This window comes from Daktulosphaira vitifoliae, unplaced genomic scaffold (assembly GCF_025091365.1).
Source record: "Daktulosphaira vitifoliae isolate Bord-2020 unplaced genomic scaffold, ASM2509136v1 Scaffold_1, whole genome shotgun sequence".
In the NCBI taxonomy this organism is placed as follows: domain Eukaryota; kingdom Metazoa; phylum Arthropoda; class Insecta; order Hemiptera; family Phylloxeridae; genus Daktulosphaira; species Daktulosphaira vitifoliae.
Genome location: NW_026099572.1, coordinates 3,662,144 through 3,681,840, shown reverse-complemented (window position 1 = coordinate 3,681,840; position 19,697 = coordinate 3,662,144). Strand labels below are relative to the sequence as shown.

The 19,697-nt window shown below is 44.0% G+C and overlaps 1 protein-coding gene across 1 annotated transcript in view; it reads left to right on the top strand.

The window, feature by feature from the left end:
* LOC126895968 (uncharacterized) overlaps positions 1-16,166 on the top strand; it is a 36,945-nt gene extending 20,779 nt beyond the window's left edge. Inside the window, exon 7 of the mRNA XM_050668331.1 lies at positions 15,924-16,166. Coding sequence (XP_050524288.1) covers positions 15,924-16,043 — 120 coding nt within the window. The 3' untranslated portion in view covers positions 16,044-16,166. The remainder of the gene's footprint in view (positions 1-15,923) is intronic.
* The last annotated feature ends 3,531 nt before the right edge of the window (positions 16,167-19,697 follow it).

Below are 19,697 nucleotides of genomic sequence, written 5' to 3'. Positions count from 1 at the left end.
TTAGTTTACGTTGGATTTACTCCCCCTCCACCCCTCTTCCCATATACAACGGTGGTAAGGTGGGTGGGTGAAGCGGGGGGGAACCAGAACTCTCTATTTCACCCTACTTATAGTCAATTGTATAAATAGTATTTGATATTATTTAACAAGGAAAACTACAATAATAACAGTTTTTTTCATTAAATAAACATATTTAAGCTTCGATGCGAAGTTGAGAAGTATTAGTTTTACTATGATGTGTTTTTTTTTTATTTATTTTTTTTTTGTCTCTGTTACTACTTTTTCTCAACTCTCACCGAAACGATTTCTTTCAAAGATACGTCAAAAGATTACAAATCGTATCTAGTGGAAGACATTACTCATAAAAATTGAAAATTTTTCCCTTGTTCCCTATAAATAGGGGAGATCTCCAAAAAAAAATTCAAATTTAATAATCGTTAAATCTCATTTTTTTTTTACTTAAAACTGCAATAACTTTTTTAAAAATGACTAAATCAATATAATTTTTTTTATAGATGCATGATGTTTTTACCTATCATTTGGTATATTTTTTTTGTAAATTTGACACTTTACCTGCCCAAAGGGAGGGATTTAAAATGACAACTTTTTCACAAAAAATTAACTTTTTCAACATGACTTTTGAAAATGTTCCTGAAGGTCTGACACTTTTATATATATTTTAAATTAGAGCTAATGTAATTAACCAAAAATTAACTTTTAAAAGTGATACTTATATACATACTTTAAATTCAAGTTTATGTCATATACTTTATTATGGAAAAAATAAAATTTCAAACTTTAGTTTGTTTTCATGGTAAAACTAACATCAAAGGTAATAAAAATAATACGATTTTTGTAAAAAAATCCTTTTTTATATTTTAACTAAAAAACAAAACAGAAAAGGGCACAAAGAAACAGAATCAGAGCGGAGTGTNAAAAAACAAAACAGAAAAGGGCACAAAGAAACAGAATCAGAGCGGAGTGTACCAGTTAAGGTGTACGTCGGAAACGCAACAGAACGCAATATCAGTAATCCATATTCGGCGGCGGCCTTATCTCAGTGTCAAGGGCGGGGAGACAACCGATGACAACCGATTGTCATATTAATAGCTGGATGGCTGATATCGAGAGAGACACGGGTGAGCGCCAGCCTAGAGGAGAAAACTTAACATGAATTACAAATTACGGCCCGAGTACGGGCCGTTGTTAATATATAGTAGTGCTAATGGGCTGTTTTTTAATTTTAGAAATGAGACGTGAAGTTTGCGTGGGGGAGTTTGATCTGTTAGAAACACTCTTTTGCCCACTTTTTCCGCTAGTCTAACGGGGCCCCACCAGACCTTTTTTTAGCTCCTGATTTTTTCGTTCTACCGGATTTGCGCGCGGCCTGGCGGACGTCTTAGAATGTGTCATGGAAGTCGTACCACCGCACGCCAACGTGGTGACGGCGGCCATGGCACTTATAAGAAGTGTGCGTTCCATGCACGACCTGGAGCTTACCCGCACACTTGATGAGGATCTCCCGAAGGTCGATTCGTCGACACAGACGGAGTCCCAGAAGGTTGCGGGAGGCAATGGGTCGTGCAAGGGCGAACGGGTGGCGGAGAATGCCAGTGGCGTTACTCCCGCCTCTATTCCCCCTGCGATGCAAACACCCAGAAGGGTGAAGAAGCGGGGGAAGAGAAAGGCGGGAAAGAAGAAGAAAGCGGTCATCGCGCCCGAGCCGCAGCCGGCGGACAAACCGGCTACGTCGATCGAAACAGCGCCGACGGCCAAGGTTCCGGCGAGCACCACTTCCGTAGTGCCGCTGTGGACCGAAGTCGTCGGTCGGAAGGCCAAGGTAAAGAAGCCGACCGACCCGGGGTCCCGGGACGTAAGACCGGCCGCCCTGAAGCCGAAGCAACCTTCCCCGAAAGCGGGATTGAGGAAGCCTTCGGCTGCCCAGATGAAGGCGAAGGTACCCCGCACGGAGGCGGTGGTAATTGGGCCCCTGAAGGCGGGGCAGCAGTACGCGGCCGTTATGAAAACGGCCATGGCGGCTGTTGACCTCCAGGCCTTGGGGGTCCAAGTTACCGGCACCAGGAGGACCCAAGCAGGGGCGGTGCTGCTGGAGGTCAAGGGCGTGGCCTCGCACGCAGACCTCCTGGCCGCCAAGCTTAAGGAGGCCCTTCAGGAGCATGACGTTCGGGTCAGCAGGCCGACTAAGACCTGCAGCGTCATGCTCCTGGACGTAGAGGAGTGGATGGAGCCAGGGGACATTAAGTCCGCCCTGGTCTCCGCCCTCCAGGCCCCTGACGGGGGCCAGGCCGAAGTTGGTGCGGTTATGGTCCGCACCAACGGAGTCGGCAAGGGGCGGTACGCCAGGTGTGACCTGCCCATTCGGCTGGCTCCACGCCTAGCGGCCCTCACAAGAGTGAGGGTGGGGTGGAGCTCCTGTAGGCTGAGGATCCTCGAAGACAAGGGTCCTCAGTGCTACAGGTGCCTGGAGCGAGGGCACATTGCGGCCGCCTGTAAAGGTCCGGACCGCAAGGGTGCCTGCTTCAGGTGCCGGAGGGTGGGGCACCTGTCCAAGGACTGCCCCGGTCCCCAAGCTAAGGGGACCAAGGGAGGGGCTGTTGAAAAGCCCCGGGGAGAGGTGTCGGCGGTCCAAGGGACCCCTAAGGCGTCCTGTGCGCCGCCCACCAGTGGATGAGGTTCCTTCAAACGAACCTCAACCATTGTAGGGCGGCGCAGGATCTGGTCCGGCAGGCGGTATACGAGATGCGCATCGACGTGTGCGTAATCTCGGAACCGTTTGTCGGACTGATCAAGGACGCCCCGGGGTGGTACTTGGACCGGTCCGGGAGAGCGGCGATCGGTGTGATGAGCCGCGGCCTAACGGTCGCGGACATCGAGGTTGGCGACGGATTCGTAGCGGCGAGGATTGACGGCATTGACGTCTTGAGCTGCTACGCGCCGCCCAGCTTGCCGATCGCCGGACTCCTCGAGTCCGTGTCCTCCTGCCTACGGGCGAGGAGACTCGGGCGGCCGCGCGACGGCCGCGGGGAGCTCGTGGCCGGGGACTTCAACGCTCACTCCCCGGTCTGGGGGTCGGCGGACACGAATCAGCGTGGCGAAGAACTGTTGGACCTGATGTCGGCCCTCGGGCTGGTATCGGCCAACAGGGGATCCACCCCGACGTTCGAGGGTCACTCCTCGAGCTCGGTGGTGGACGTCACGCTGGTGTCTCCGTCGCTGCACCCGCACGTGACCGGCTGGTCGGTTCTCCCGTACAGGGAAAACCTCAGCGACCACCGGTACATCGTGTACGAGTGCGGCGATGGTGGCCGTCCCCCTCGAGCCGTGCCCCGCGTGCCGTCTCGCGGTGGGCGAGTGGGCTGGCGAGTCGGACCGGCCACGGACGTCGACGCTTTTGAGACGGGCTTACTGCTCGCTCAATGGTCGGCGCCCGCGGTACCGGACCGGCGCGTCTCCGCGAGCGAAGCGGCGGAAGAGTTGGACCGGAGGGTGGTCGCAGCTTGCGACTTCGCCCTCCCGGCCAAACGACCGCCGTCGACTCGCGGACCGCCAGTCCACTGGTGGAACGCCGAGGTGGCGGTCAGGCGTGAGGAGTGCGTCAGGGTCAGGAGGACTATGACGCGCTCCAACCGTTGGCCGCGGGACCCGGAATCCCCGGACCCGAGGGAGGCGCTGAGGTCGGCCCGCAAAGAGCTGAAGCTCGCCATCAGGCGGGCCAAAGCGAAGTGCTGGGCCGAACTCGTGAAGTCGGTGGACCACGACCCGTGGGGGAAACCCTACCGGGTCGTTATGCGGAAGCTCCGCGGTTCACCGGCTTCCGGTCAGCTGGAGGCGGAAGTGCTGGAAAGGGCGGTAGACACGCTCTTTCCGACACACCCGCCTCTGCCTCCCCCTGCGTTCGGGGACGACGTGTCGGTGGAGGAATTCACCACCCAGGAGGTGGCCGACGCGGTGGCGCGCGTACGGGGCCGGAACACAGCTCCCGGCCCTGACGCGATTCCAAACCGGGTGTGGGGGTTGGTAAACGACCTCGCCCCGGACTGGATACGCGCCGTCGCGAACCGCTGCCTCTCGGAGGGTGAATTCCCCACGAAGTGGAAGAAGGCCAGGCTGGTGCTTCTGAGAAAGGGTGACAAGCCCGAGGGTCTCCCCTCGTCGTACCGACCGCTTTGCATGTTGGACGACTTGGGGAAAATCCTCGAGCGGCTGCTCGTCACCCGGATCGAAGCCCACCTGGCCGACGTCGGCGGACTGGCCGAGGGCCAGTATGGTTTCAGGAGGGGGAGGTCGACGGACGATGCGGCCTCCCTCTTCAGGGACTTGGCCCTCAGGGCCAAAACTGAGCAGGGCTTCGGGTTGGCGGTGAGCCTGGACATCCGAAACGCGTTCAACTCCGTGCGATGGTCACACATCCTCGGAGCGCTGGACGCGTTTCGGGTGCCTCCTTACCTCGGGCGGATGATCCGGTCGTACTTTAGCGATCGGGTCATCTCTTACGAGAGCGCCGCGGGCCCGAGAATCCTACCTGTTATGGGAGCCGTCCCGCAAGGGTCGGTTCTCGGGCCTCTGCTGTGGAACATCGCGTACGACGCGGTGTTCCGCGTTCCGTTAGCGCCGGGCGTGCGCGTCGTCTGCTACGCGGACGACACGCTGGTGGTGGCGGAAGGCGCCTCGGCCGAGGAGGCTGGATCCCGGGCAAACTGCGCGCTCAGCGCAGTCACCGCCTGGATCCAGCAGGAGGGGAGTGGACTTAGCCTCGCCCTGGACAAGACCGAAGCGGTCTTGTTCACGGGCAGGTACAAGTTCACTCCTCCACGGCTCGCCGTGCTGGGGGTGGAGATCCCGCTTAAGGACTCCATGACTTATCTGGGCCTTGTCATAGACAAACGTCTAAAGTTCGGGCCGCACATTACTCGTGCGGCCCAGCGGGCCCAGAAAGTCATGAATTGCTTGGCGGGACTCATGCCCAATCTGGGAGGGCCGAGAGAGATGCGGCGTAGACTTTTAGTCAGCGTCGTACACTCGGTCCTCCTGTACGGGTCCCCGGTTTGGGCGGATACTCTTGAGTATTCGTCCAAAAACCGTGAAGCCCTGCTCAGGGTGCAGAGGCGGGCGGCGATCCGGACTGTTTCGGCGTACCGAACGGTGTCCGGAGTGGCGGCGGGTATCCTGTCGTCACTGCCGCCCGCCGACCTGCTCGCCGAGGAACGCGCCGCCGGGCATGAGCTCCGCCGAGAGCGAAACCGGTCCCTCGAACCCGAGGACCGGCTAGCGCTCAGGCGGATGACCATGTTCCGGTGGCGGACTCGCCTCTCGGAGGAAACGAGAGGCGAGTGGACCAGGTCCCTCATAGGACCCGATCGGCTGGACAGGTGGGTGGACCGGACTCACGGTGAGATGACTTATCGTCTCACCCAAGTGATGTCCGGCCACGGCTGCTTTAACGAGTACTTACACCGTATTCGTAAAGCAGCCGCGCCGACGTGCGACCACTGTTCGGATCGCCCGGGAGAGGCTGATAGCGCTTTGCACACCCTCTTCCGGTGCGAGGCGTGGGCCCAGGAACGGGACTCTTTGGAGTCTCAACTAGGGTCCACGTTCCGAGTCGGGTCCATGGTGGACCTGATGTTGAGGAGCCGGGAGGCGTGGAGGCTCGTCCAGGTGTTCGCCGAATCCATCTTGAAAAAGAAGGAGGAAGCTGAACGCCTGAGACAGAGGCAGCCGCGCCGCCCGGTACAGGAGGACCTAAGGCGCTGGTTTAGGCCGGCGCCTTAGGTATAAGTGTACTTATATGTTTATATGTTTGTGAGTTATTTTTGCCCCTTCGTTTTCAACGGAGGAGGCCACACCACGTTGTGAATCAGCTCTTGATTAATTTCGGGCTGATTCACAACGTGGTGGTGTGAGTTTTAGAGACGGCGTGGGCCGCCCTGAAGTAATACCTCACGGTAGTTCCAGGGCGGTCCACAGTTGCGCCGGTCGGAGTAAAAAAAAAAAAGGGTCCGAGGTGCTACAGGTGCCTGGAGCACGGGCACGTGGCTCAGACCTGCAAGGGACCGGACAGATCCAAGGAGTGCTTCTCCTGTAAAAAGGAGGGGCACCAGGCCAAGGACTGTTCGGGGGTGGGGCCGGCTTCAAAGGCCGCNTTTTTTTTTTTCCACGACCGGCCTATTTGCGGACCACCCCGGAACTACCGTTAGGTATTACTTCAGGGCGGCCCACGCCGTCTTTAAAACTCACACCACCACGTTGTGAATCAGCCCGAAATTAATCAAGAACTGATTCACAACGTGGTGTGGCCTCCCCCGTTAAAGCGAAGGGGGTACAAATAACTCACGAAACAAAAACATAAACACATAAAACACGAATACCTAAGGCGCCGGCCTAAACCAGCGCCTCAGGTCCTCCTGTGCCGGGCGGCGAGGCTGCCTCTGTCTCGCAAACGACACGCACGTGCGGTGGTAGCGGAACGCGAAACACCGCGTCGTACGCGATGTTCCACAGCAGAGGCCCGAGAACTGACCCTTGCGGCGCTCTCGTAAGAGATGACATGATCGCTAAAGTACGACCGGATCATCCGCCCGAGGTAAGGAGGCACCCGAAACGCGTCCAGCGCTCCGAGGATGTGTGACCATCGCACGGAGTTGAACGCGTTTCGGATGTCCAAGCTCACCGCCACCCCGAAACCCTGCTCAGTTTTGGCCTTGAGGGCCAAGTCCCTGAAGAGGGAGGCCGCGTCATCCGTCGACCTCCCCCTCCGGAAGCCGAACTGGCCCTCGGCCAGTCCGCCGACGTCGGCCAGGTGGGCTTCGATCCGGGTGGCGAGCAGCCGCTCGNGATCCGGGTGACGAGCAGCCGCTCGAGGATCTTCCCCAAGTCGTCCAACATGCAAAGCGGTCGGTACGACGAGGGGAGACCCTCGGGCTTGTCACCCTTTTTCAAAAGCACCAGCCTGGCCTTCTTCCATTTCGTGGGGAATTCACCCTCCAAGAGGCAGAGGTTCGCGACGGCGCGTATCCAATCCGGGGCGAGGTCGTGGACCAACCCCCACACCCAGTTTGGAATCCCGTCGGAGCCGGGAGCTGTGTTCCGGCCCCGCACACGCGCCACCGCGTCAGCTACTTCTTGGCTGGTGAATTCCACCACCGACACGTCGTCCCCAAACGCCGGGGGAGGCAGGGGCAGATGTGTCGAAAAGAGCGTGTCTACCGCCCTTTCCAGCACTTCCGCCTCCAGCTGACCCGAAGCCGGTGGACCGCGGAGCTTTCGCATTACGACCCGATAGGGTTTCCCCCACGGGTCGTGGTCCACCGACTTTATGAGTTCGGCACAGCATTTCGCTTTGGCCCGCCTGATGGCGAGCTTCAGCTCCTTGCGGGCCGACCTCAGCGCCTCCCTCGGGTCCGGGGATTCCAGGTCCCGCGGCCAACGGTTGGAGCGCGTCATAGTCCTCCTGACTCTGACGCACTCCTCACGCCTGGCCGCCACCTCGGCGTTCCACCAGTGGACTGACGGTCCGCGAGTCGACGGCGGTCGTTTGGCCGGAAGGGCGAAGTCGCAGGCTGCGACCACCCTCCGGTCCAACTCTTCCGCCGCTTCGCTCGCGGAGACGCGCCGGTCCAGTACCGCGGGCGCCGACCATTGAGCGAGCAGTAAGCCCGTCTCAAAAGCGTCGACGTCCGTGGCCGGTCCGCCCCGCCAGCCCACACGCGGGGTACCCAAAACGTGAGAAAAATTCGCGTTCGAGCGTTTTTACAATCGTCTTTGTAGTCGCTGCGCCTATCGGTACGCTTCGGTCCAGCGACTGAAACAGTCAGTTGCTACTAACAGGTTCGTTTTTCCCCTTGATGTTCTGTGGTACTCATCCATTAAGTCGATACTAATGACCTCCCACGGTTGTCTTGGTTTGCGCGAAGTTAGAGGATCATTCGGACGTCTATTTAGGGCCTTAGTACACGCGCAAACATCACACGATTTTACGTACTCGCGTACTATATTTTTCAGGCCCTTCCAATAGAAATGCTGTTTGATCGCTCGGTAGGTTTCTTTCCATCCTGGGTGACACGCCAGCGCATCGCCGTGGTATCGCCATATCACACGCTGTGATTTGGCTATTGGTATTACAGCTGGTGTGTCTACGCCCATACGAATGCGTATAAGTCCGTCTAACATGAAATATTCGTTGTTGTTCTTGCTGGACTCCTTATCGCTTTTTCTGGCGTCCTCCTTGAGTAATTGTTTCATGATGGATGAAAGAAACGGGTTGTCGTTTTGCCACTCTTGTATTCCCCCCTCCCGTAAACGGCCGTTAATCTGACGCGCCGTTTGTTTCGGTTAAGGCAAAAACATNATCTGACGCGCCGTTTGTTTCGGTTAAGGCAAAAACATTGTCAATAGGGGCCCGCGTATTATCCGACGTTCTCGTTGTCGGTGCGCCCACCAGATTGTCGTCGAATAACTCTTCGTCAACAGGGGGCCCCCTGTGGTAACGTGACAACATGTCCGGTCCTTCGTTGTGTTTCCCGGGTACATGTGTCGTTGTAAAATTCAAATTACCTAGATGTAGCGCCCACCTTGTAAATTTTGAATTATTGTCCTTTGCTCTGTGTAGCCAAGTCAACGCGGAATTATCTGTAAATAATTTGAACGGAGAATACTCTAAGTACGAGCGAAATTTATCAGTTGCCCATATAATTTCTAAGTATTCACGTTCTACAGCGGTATAACGTTTCGNCTCGTTCTACAGCGGCGTAACGTTTCTGCGTTTCTGAAAGTTTCTTACTGGCGTAGGATATGATTCTTCTCTCTCCCGGTTCATCTCCGTGTTGAAAGAGTATTGCTCCCACGCCCATTTCACTCGCATCGGTTTGAAGGCAGAAAGTTTTCGCGTAGTCAGGAGGACTCAGTCGTGGGGACTCACACAGGGCCTTTTTTACCTGTTCAAAAGCCCTTTGATGGTCTTCCGTCCACAACCATTTCGTCTCCCCTTTTTAGTAGATTTGTCAGCGGCGCTATTGTTTCGGCGTAGTTGTCGACGAATTGACAATACCAATTAAATATGCCGAGACATCTACGTAGGTCCCTGATATTCCGTAGGACCGATAAGACGCGGATGGACTCGAGTTTTTCGGGCTGCTTGTCTATGCCCTCACCGTGTACAATATGGCCCAAAAAGGAAATTTCGGAAAACCCTATTTACACTTTTTTGTATGACATGTCAGCCCGTGTCGCTCTAATCGTTCTAGAACTATGCCTAAATGTTCTAAATGCTTTTCTAGACTACTTGAATAAATAATTATGTCGTCCAAGTAAACTTGAACAAAATCATCTAGATATTCTCTAGGTACTTCATTCATAAGTCTTACAAAAGTCATAGGCGAATTTTTGAGTCCAAACGGTAGTACACGAAATTGAAACAAGCCACTTCTTGTTCTAAATGCCATAAATTTACGGGCTTTTTAATTTAAAGAGCATTGCCAATAACCCGACTTTAAGTCGAGAATCGTGTACATTTTTGTCCCTCTCATGTTCCTAATGATTAGGCATGGGGTACGCGTCCGAGACAGTTACTTTGTTTAGTTGTCGATAATCTATACATAAACAAAAAGTCCCGTCCTTCTTCTTGGCCAGCACAATCGGTGCTGACCACGGCGATACACTCGGTTCTATTAGCCCCTGCGCCTCCATGTCGTTTACCATATCGTCAATAACCTCCTGCTTGTTCAGGGGGTAGGGGTACGGTTTTAGTGCTATACTGCCGTGCTAATCGAAAACAGGATAACTCCAGTCAACATGATTTTTCAGGAACACAAAAAAACATTTTTAACAGTAAATCAAGTCTAAAAATGGCGTTTTTACAAAAAATCGGTCAAACCTTGTGCTGATGTATCTAATTTTACATCTAGAATTGGTTGAACACTTTTTATTTCAACTTTTTTGAGTTTTTTAAGGAGAAAATGGACTTATCATAAAATTAATATCGGAGTACTAAGCAAAAAATTGATAACTCCATAAAAGTTGACTTACCGGATTATTGCTTAGATTTTTTTGGACATAACTTATTTAAGTCTATGATCATACAACATTATTCGTATGTAAAAAAACGTGTAACTCCAATTTTATCAAACAAATAATAATTTTTATTATAAAAAAATTATTACAAAACAATTAGACTTTTACTTTAAAGCCTATTAAATTTTTAAAAAACAATCAGCATACCTTTTAACTGGTCATCACTAAAAACAATTAAAATAAATTAAATTTTAAATAATAAAATAACAGTTAGTATAAAATGCTAAAAATAAAACAAAATATAAATTTATGATAACATAATAAAGTATATAATATACTTTATTATGTTATACTAATAACTGGTTCCTATCACAATTTATCACATTATACAATTTCATATAGCAGTTTTTAATTTTCAGATTCTTCATATAAGTCATTGACTAAATCTGATGTAGGAAAATCAAACCAAAATTGCTGTCTGCTCTTAGGCATAATTGGGACTAGTGTTTGTATAATACTTTGTTTTTTTTCTGGTTGAATGCCTCTTAATTAATTTTTTAAATATGAAGGTTTTAAAAAGTCTAGCATTCTTAATGGAGTATACTCATCATATGTACAAGAATATAATAAGTATTTGAGTCCTCTTTCCGCTCTTATATGAACTAAGCTATTCAACATTGGACGATTAATATTTTTTTTTAATTTATAAATAGAGCATTCTGACTTCCAATCAAAAAAATCTTTGCCATCTAATACTTTAACATCAACATGGCCTTTATTTGAATTCTTTATTGATTTTTCATAATCACAAAAGTCATAGATTTTACCCATTTGTTTCATGGAAAGTTCAACCTGATGGTGGAATGAATCCGCAGTCATAAAACTATGGCCTGGTTGAAAATAGAAAATATCGATCACCATAGTTTCAAGTTCTTTAGAATTAATCATAAAAAATAAAAATGTAAACAAGCACCATTTCTTATTTTAAGCAAAACAGTTGTCTAACCAAATAGTTATTTTTTTCATGTCTTTGTAAAATAAAAAAAAATCATAGTAACAACTTGTCAAGTCTTCTTGTTTTCTACCACTTATTCCTTCGTGCCATATTACTACCAAGGGTTTAATTGAACAAATTATTTGTATGTGTATATTTCATATCTTGTACATGACATAGATTCTACAAGTAACAAAGTAACTATGTATTAATTGGGTATAATGAATATAATATACATAATTTTTGTAACATTTAATCAACAAAAAACTGGAAAAATAATATATTCATTTGAAATAATTATTTATCTTATAATGGACTTACCTCAAGATTTGTATAAGACTTGGGACCAATGGTTTCATGTTGGTTGCAGCTGTCAATTAAAGTAGGGTTTTTAATGCTATCAACAATTATTGAATTTATAATTGTACTATAATTATTATCATTTTCTAATTTATCTTCTGTATCACACAATATATTCTTAAATATATAAAATTAAAAAGTAAATACCTAACAAGAGTTATTATAAATTATTTTTTCTCTTAAATTTGGATATAATGTATATTTTACGACAATAATATTAAATTATTAAATAAATATAAATGGTTAGTTTGAAAAAATATAACTTACAATTAGATTTAGCTCGTTTGTTTGATTTGTGGCCTGTGCTTTCACCAAATCCATCATTAATTTTAATCGTTTAGTTTTTATAAATTATTTTGTAATATTTTTAAACTAAACATTCAATGTATTATCGTGATAATAAATAATAAGGATTAATAGAGTGATGACCATGTCGAGACCATAATATTCTTAACAATATCAGTTAAGTAAATTACAAAATAATATATCAAATAATCATTATTTTTTATTTATAAAATTTGACTGAAGTTATGTCACGTACATACTCTTTTTTACCAATGTATGAACATAAGCCAATACACGGTAACTCCATTATTTTTCATGTGATATACTAAGTTTTTGCTTAGTATTTGGATTTACCGTGTTTTCGCTTACAAAACATCAAATATATTGGACTTACCGTATATTTTCTTATTTTAAATTTCATTTTTAGATGGGTTTTAATAGGAAATATGCTATTTTTACATCAAAAATCGGTGTAAAACCACTAATTTTACCTATAGAAACAAAAAAAAAAAAATTTTTAATTTTGGAGTTATCCTGTTTTTGCTTAGCACGGCAGTATAGGAGTCGGGTCTTTCAATAGAATATCGTGCTCGATTAATTTTGTGCGACCCACCGTGTCGTTAAAGACCGCTGCGTAATTACATATTGTCTGTGTTAATAACGCGTGCGTTCGTGGGTCGCCGGTTATATCTAACTGCGTCAGATCTGGTTTGCGGATCGTGCGTCGTGCGCCCGATTTCCAACAAGCGGATGTACGTTTTTTAGTGCCTAAGTGTATTGTTCCTGCTGAGTAGTCCCAGGCGACTTTCTGATCAATCAGAAAATCATGGCCAAGTAATACGTCGCAATACAGGTGGTCTAAAATAACCGCTGAAAAACGCACTTCTAAATCCGCGATTTTGGCGGTAAACGTGGCGGTGTGTCCGTCCGCTAGTCTAACCTCGTCGGTGTGTCCTTTATAAACAGTTCCATATTTATAAGCAATTACCGGTTTTACATACGATTTATACGCCTGTGAGTCGAGTAGCGCTGTGACGAAGCCAGTTTCGAATTCTAACTCGACTGCTGGAGTAGTAATTCTACGCGGGCATTTTCGTTGGCCTTTAATCGGGGGTTTTACGGTTCGAACGGGGGGCAGCTGGTTCTTAACCGTGACGTCGGTTTGCCCACTGACAGTGTTAACTGCCATTAGTGGACTTGTCGGATCGACTGACACCCCCTTCCCCCACTGTGCTCGAAAAAATTTCGAACACCTGACTCGCGCTTTGCTCGTTCGTGTCGGCAGTGTGTACGAACTCCGATAACCTGATTACATCCGAATTTACCGCGGCGTCCCCTCCATTCCGATAAGAGGGGTGCTGTGCCGAAAAAGTGCCAAGATCGTTGGCGGTATGTAACTCGTAAGGGTCGTTAGATTCGGTGTTCTGCGCGACGGTCGTGATGCGTGATATATTACCGGATAAAAATTGCGAAGCGGCAGGGTGCGTTTTAAACGAAACGTCGTCTAAAACGCTGCGCCCTGTTTGAATCTGTTGTTGGCTGGAGGGGCGGACTAATTCCTCCCTAGCCGATTGCCATTTCCGATACCGACGGTCTGTTTGGGCACTGGCGGTGCCAGTGTCGCTCGCCGCAATATCAGCACGGGGTAGGCGGTGCGTCCGCCCCGTAATATTCAGGTAAGCAGGCGCGTACGGTGCGTAGGTCGTGGTAAGGTACCAATACAGACCGCGAACTGCGGGTAGGCGACAAATCATTGAAAGACCGACAACCGTCGGTTGTCTTGAATTGCCCCTCCCGTGGTTGGCGCGTAAACGAAAAATCGGTCGGCTCGTTCTCATACGTATGAGTGCGCGGAATATGTTCGTCTTGCCAACCCGTGCTACACATCCGTGGTAGCGACGTGCGCGACGCTTGTCCGTACGATCGTCTCATGTTGCGGGCTTTTTGCGCTTCGATGTCCGCGAGGCGCTCGTGTAGTGTTGCGTCGTGTCGCATCGGGTCCGTCGCCTCTAATGGACCGAATGTAAGGCGATGCGCGTCCGTTCGTCGACTATCATTTCGCTCTACGTTAGCTTGACGAATAGTCGGTTGTGCAGCAACATGTGGGGACGGCAGCATGTTTTGACTGATTCGCTCCAGCATGTTTGAAATCTGGCGCTGTTCCATTGACATACGCGAGGGCGACCTTTCTAATTCAGTCATCCGTGCCTCGATCCGCGCGTTATTCGAAATGTCGCGAATATTCTGTCGGATCGCCCCGACTTGTTTTGCCGTGTGCGCTATCGAGCGGGCAACATATACGTCCTCGACGTACGGCGCGCCTAGTTGACTGCTTGCGCGCGTAATTTCCCCCGGTTGTTCGACATCAGACTCGTCGTCTAATGTGTGTAGCGCGAGGTTCACCGGATGTTCCTCCGGTAAAGGTGCTACGTGGGGCCGCTGATAGTTCGCGTCGAGTTCGCGGGCACGGTCCGTGGAGTTGTCTAAAACCCCCACTTCGGGTTCGCGGACCGGATTTTCGATATCGAGCGAGCGGCGTACGGGGTGGTAAAATTTCAGTAGCTGGATTCCTCCCTTCGCTACGTATGTTTTCCTCTAGCATAACTAGCATGTTGGGTTTCGTCGCGTAGCGTGGTAGCTGTCTAAAAGCGCATTCGCGACGTAATTCAGCGCAATTCATTTGTGCTAATGTTTTCCCCGACATATTGACCGTGAATATTATGTTTGCTTACAAAACTAAATAATCAAATGTTGTTACTCTAATAGCGGAGATAAACAATATCTCCTTGTACGGTCAAATTTACTACTGCTGTAGAAAACAAGTGTTAGTATTATTGCTATTGTTGTAATAAAGTACCGCGATAAGATGGTACGGGGCCGCCGTATATTATATGGCAGCGAGTGAACAATAATAATAACAGTTACCTGGGAATCGGCCGCTTTGACAAGGTCAGACGAAAATATCCTCCTATTTTTATCTACCAAAAGACTGTAACTATCGGCCGGAAATTCACTTCTTGTCGATATCAATAAGGTCTTTATAACAAACTGTAACCAACACTTTTAAACGACAATACTTACGGCGGATTATATTAGATAAACTGCTCTGACTTTATTTTTATAAAAGAAAATTTTCCCAGAGACCAGGCTAAATCTAATCCCGCTAATACGTAACTGTGAATAACCCAGGTAAAAATTCACTGCTGTCACCAGTGAAATCCGTTCAAATAACTATATGATGGTCACATTTCTATACATTTATAGAAAAAGATGCACTTATGAAAATAAACGCAAAGAAGACGTAACGTACATCTTTACGTGTTATATGGATGCGAAACATAGACTATTGTAAGAAAAGAAATGAGAAGAATAGAGGTATTTGAAATGCGGTGCTACAGGAGGTTGGACTGATATAATTACTAATGAAGAAGTTTTAGAAAGGGCATCTGAGTGGAAATTAATATGGAAGAGTATACAGAAAAGGCGAAATAATGAATTAACCCTTAAACAGTCGCGTAGGGGTTTAGCATACCCCTACATACATAAAAACGGATGTATTATATTGCATAAAAGGTGTACATAGATATAAATTTAGAAGATGGGTTTTATAGTAATATTGAATAAATTTTCATAAATAAATACCTTCGAATAAAAAATGTACGACTTAAAATATTCATCAAAATTGAAATTGGTTATATTTACCCCCACGCAACTTGTAATATTATAATTTTTTTTTGGACTTGTGTTTTTTTCAAAATATCGTTTTATCGTAAATGCAATGTTATAATCGATATAATATTGTGGAATTGGAATTATGTGGATCTGCCACCGACTATGCAATTAAGTTTTAAAAATAAATAATATATTGAGAATTTCCACTACTCGATGATACAGAACAAATAAGAACAAAACATGTAATAAATATATCGCGTATACTAAACAGTATGCAAAGATTGTTGGGAGAAAAATCAACGTTCAACAGATTCAGAATAATTGAATATACTCGTATTATAATAATTAAATGTATTGTAATATTAATAATAAAAAAATTCAATTCAGAAAAATGGTTATATAAATGTAAATACAAATAAAACAATTAAAATAATTTTTAGTAATGCACATAATTTTGTAATTTATTTATTTTTTAATTTTAATTTTTGAATTTTCATCCATTTTTATATATCATATGGTAACAAATAATGTCTTTGAATTTAAAAAAATGAACTTTTTTATACATATTGTAAACTTTTTTTAGAAATGGGGTCTGATAGACCCCCACGCGGCTATGGACGTTAAAAATAGGCACGCGCCTGCTAAAGGGTTAATAGATCATACTTTAAGACACGAAGGCTTGCTATTATTAATCTTAGGATGAATTAACGATGGAAAAAATCATAGAGGAAGACCAAGATTGCAATACATAAGTCAGATAATAGAAGATCAAGGATGTAATTCATATCAAGAGTTGAAGAGGAAGGCTATAATTGACAAACATGGAAATTGCTTCAAACCAATCATTAGATTGAATACTGCAGAAGAAGAAGAAATTTTAAATTTATTTGCATTTTCACATATTAATTGAGAATGGGGTAACACCAGTCATTCCAGAAGTGACTGCTATTACCCCATTAATTTTGATCGGTATTTCCCTTTTTGACAAGTAATAAGAAAATATTTTTAATCGATAAACCAATATACTATTAGGTCGATAATATGAATATAGAATAATCCTCATGTTTTGTTCTACACGTAAATATATAAATTAGAAATATATAATAATTTAAATTAAATTTCTTGAAAAATTTTTTTTTTAGATAAATAAACTCTAACAACTATTTCCATACATTTAAACGTGAAATCGTTTTTGGATAATATACTTCTAATAAGAATAAGGTTTTGTTTTCATTCTTAATATATACGTATAGTCAACATAATTTTAGATGCAAGAGTTTATTAGAATATGAGGTGACCGGTATTACCCACTGACCATAGTTACCCCAATCTCCCCTATACAGTATAATGTATGTCTAATATGGCAGACTTAACTTTTGTAATATTTTTGTCGAAATGTGAGATTTAAATGATACAATAATTAATCAATCATTAAATAAAAAATAAAATGGCACTTTTTTCATAATTTTTAATTTTGATAATATTTTTTATAGGAATAAATTATTTTCCAAAATTAAATCATACTTTGTAGTTCACTTTAGTATGTATTGTAAGGTTTCAGCCGAATCAGAGGGTCTACTATTTACCCACTGTCCAGTGGAACACTGAACAGTGGCCTAGTAGCCGAGCCAAGAAAGAATAGTACTCGTTGACGGAGCTACTAGATTTTGATTAAAAAAAAAAACAACTGTTAATAAAAATGAGGAAAAAGTACGAAGAAAAAAAACATAGGCAATGTATAATATAAAAACATTTTTTTTTAATTATTTAATATATATACATCATTAAATATATATTCATAAAAAGAGAATAAAAAAGGGGTAAAAAAGAGGTGCTATATACACAACAATAATAAAGGGGTAGAAAAGGGGTTTTATGTTGTACTTGTAGTTTTTCATTAATTTCTTAAGAGTGACAGCCTACTACCGTCCATAGTTTGTGCCTCACACCATCATCGATATCTCCACGTTTTATTCTACAAAATAAAAATTTTATAATTGGGGACATACTTAATACCTACTGCAAACACTACTGATAAGATTTATTTAAAAAAAAAACTAGCATAAATTCTACAACATGACAGTATAAAATATTCCCTTAAAATTTAATTAAATTTTCTAAAATTTTACTGGATCTGTGCGTCCTGTTGTAGTTCGGTACTTAAATAATTCACTAAGAATCATACTGATAATTTATATTTATAGTTTAAGCATTGATGCGAGATTTCACTTTATGTATAAATACATTTGTTTTAAGGAAATATATAATATATGCGTGCAAGTGTATGTAAATAGGTATACGCCACATAGTCTCCAAGATACCATTATTACTTAAGATGAAGTAAATGTATCATTAATGAATACAAAAGTAATGTCTGGGATCGATAAGTTTTGTAAAGTCATTTAAATTATGAATGTGTTAGAGCTTTCATAGACTGTTGTATTATTTAAAATATTTACAAATATATCCATGTTTTCAGTTTTGTCAGCTCAAACCTAAAAATAATTAAAATAGCTATAGTGTCGTTCGTTGGCTTATGATGGTCAATTTTTTTCTCCCTCTAAAAAATAATTTCTATATAACAGTACATATCATTTTGTTAAATTTCTGGGGGGTTAAGCCCTTTAGAGTCTGCACTCGATGTCTATGCTGCCATCCTAATAAAAAAAGACGTATATGTATTATTTTTGTAAAAAAGAAACCTTCTGAATTTGTATACATTTTTTTAAAGTGTAGGATCTAATAATGCCACCTAAGTACGAAGTCTCCTTTTACTAAAATCCCATATACTTATTTTTTCTTTAGGGGCATTAGTAATTCTTTTTGATTATTTCCAATGTGTCGATTTTAAATAAATCATTGATACAGCTACGTAGTAATTTAATTTGTAAACCTACCTAGAGAGTCTCATCAATATTTCTTATTAAAGATTTATATGTAATTATATGTATTTGTAAATAATGCTTGTAGCTCTAACTATCGTTCAGTTCCATCAATACATTTATGTCCTAACCAAATTATACATAAATGCTGTCTAAATTGTACCATGGTCAGTTACCATGCTATTAAAGCCACAGTTATACAGAACATTTTATTCTATGTCTGGTAAAAGCTTTTATAAACTCTACAGTGAATTTAAATCACTGTTCATTTTAATAAATTTGTTATTGAAGTCTTATTATTAATGGCTCATCTAATTGCATATAAAATCTAATCAAACTTAGTATATACTGAATTATTTTTTCTATCCTATCAGGATAAATTTATCCCTGATAAATCTGGTTTATTTATGATATTTGTTTATTAATATTTTTTATATTTAAATCATCATTCAGAGATTATTTATTCTTTAATAATGTTTATCTTTAAACCGTTCACTATTAGATGTATATTAATTGTAGGACATTGTAAAGTATTATGTCAAATTAATAAATCATTTGTAACCATTTGTTAAAAAAAGGTAAAATCTTATAAATTTTTATAAAAAGTGTAAAAATGAACATCCTTCTCTTTACTTTTTTTAAACATTAAATTATTTTGTAAGTTAATAAATTTAATTGGTTACTCCATCTCTGTGTATTTTTCTACAACTTTCTTATAATGTTGTTCAAATATTTCAACTTCTATTTTATCAAATCTACTGGTAATGTGTAGTCAGTTGTAGTATAAAAAATAAATGTCTCATATTATATACAATAATAATCTAAAATTTAATCACAAAATTTCAGCTTAATAATAATATCAATTTCAATACAATACAGAACTAACTAACAAAGTTTCGTTAAAAGTAACGTGTTATTGCTTCCTGGTCCTATAGTCTGGACGGAAAAGATTTTCGGGTCGTTCTAATCCGGTAATTCCACGAATTGGAGCAAGTTTTCGGTTCCTGACCGAAGAAACTCGAATTTTCACCGGAGAACTGTATGTTCCGGTGATGGTCCTTGGACGTCCGGTCACATTTGACCGTAGAATTTCGTTTTGCTTCGGAGAAATAAAAACTTTTACCAGATAATTGTTTTTTTCGGTGCTGTTCTTCCCGTATCCGATTGAATCCACTGAAAAAATTTTCACTGTTAAAGTGTGTAATGTTGCAGAATTTATACAAGTTTTTTTTTATATTAATCTTATCAATTAGATATGTGTGCAGTAGGTGTAAAGTATTTTAATAATTTTGTATATGATAACCTCCACTTGTCAACCGGTCCGATATCTGTCATCATCAGCTGACCGTACACAATGCACCTATACCCATATTGTTGTATTTCCCCCCAATGGACTTGTCAAAGTTGGTACCACCACCACCCGGCGTCACGATCACCGGCTACTACACAAATGCCGCTTCAAATGATTTTTTTTC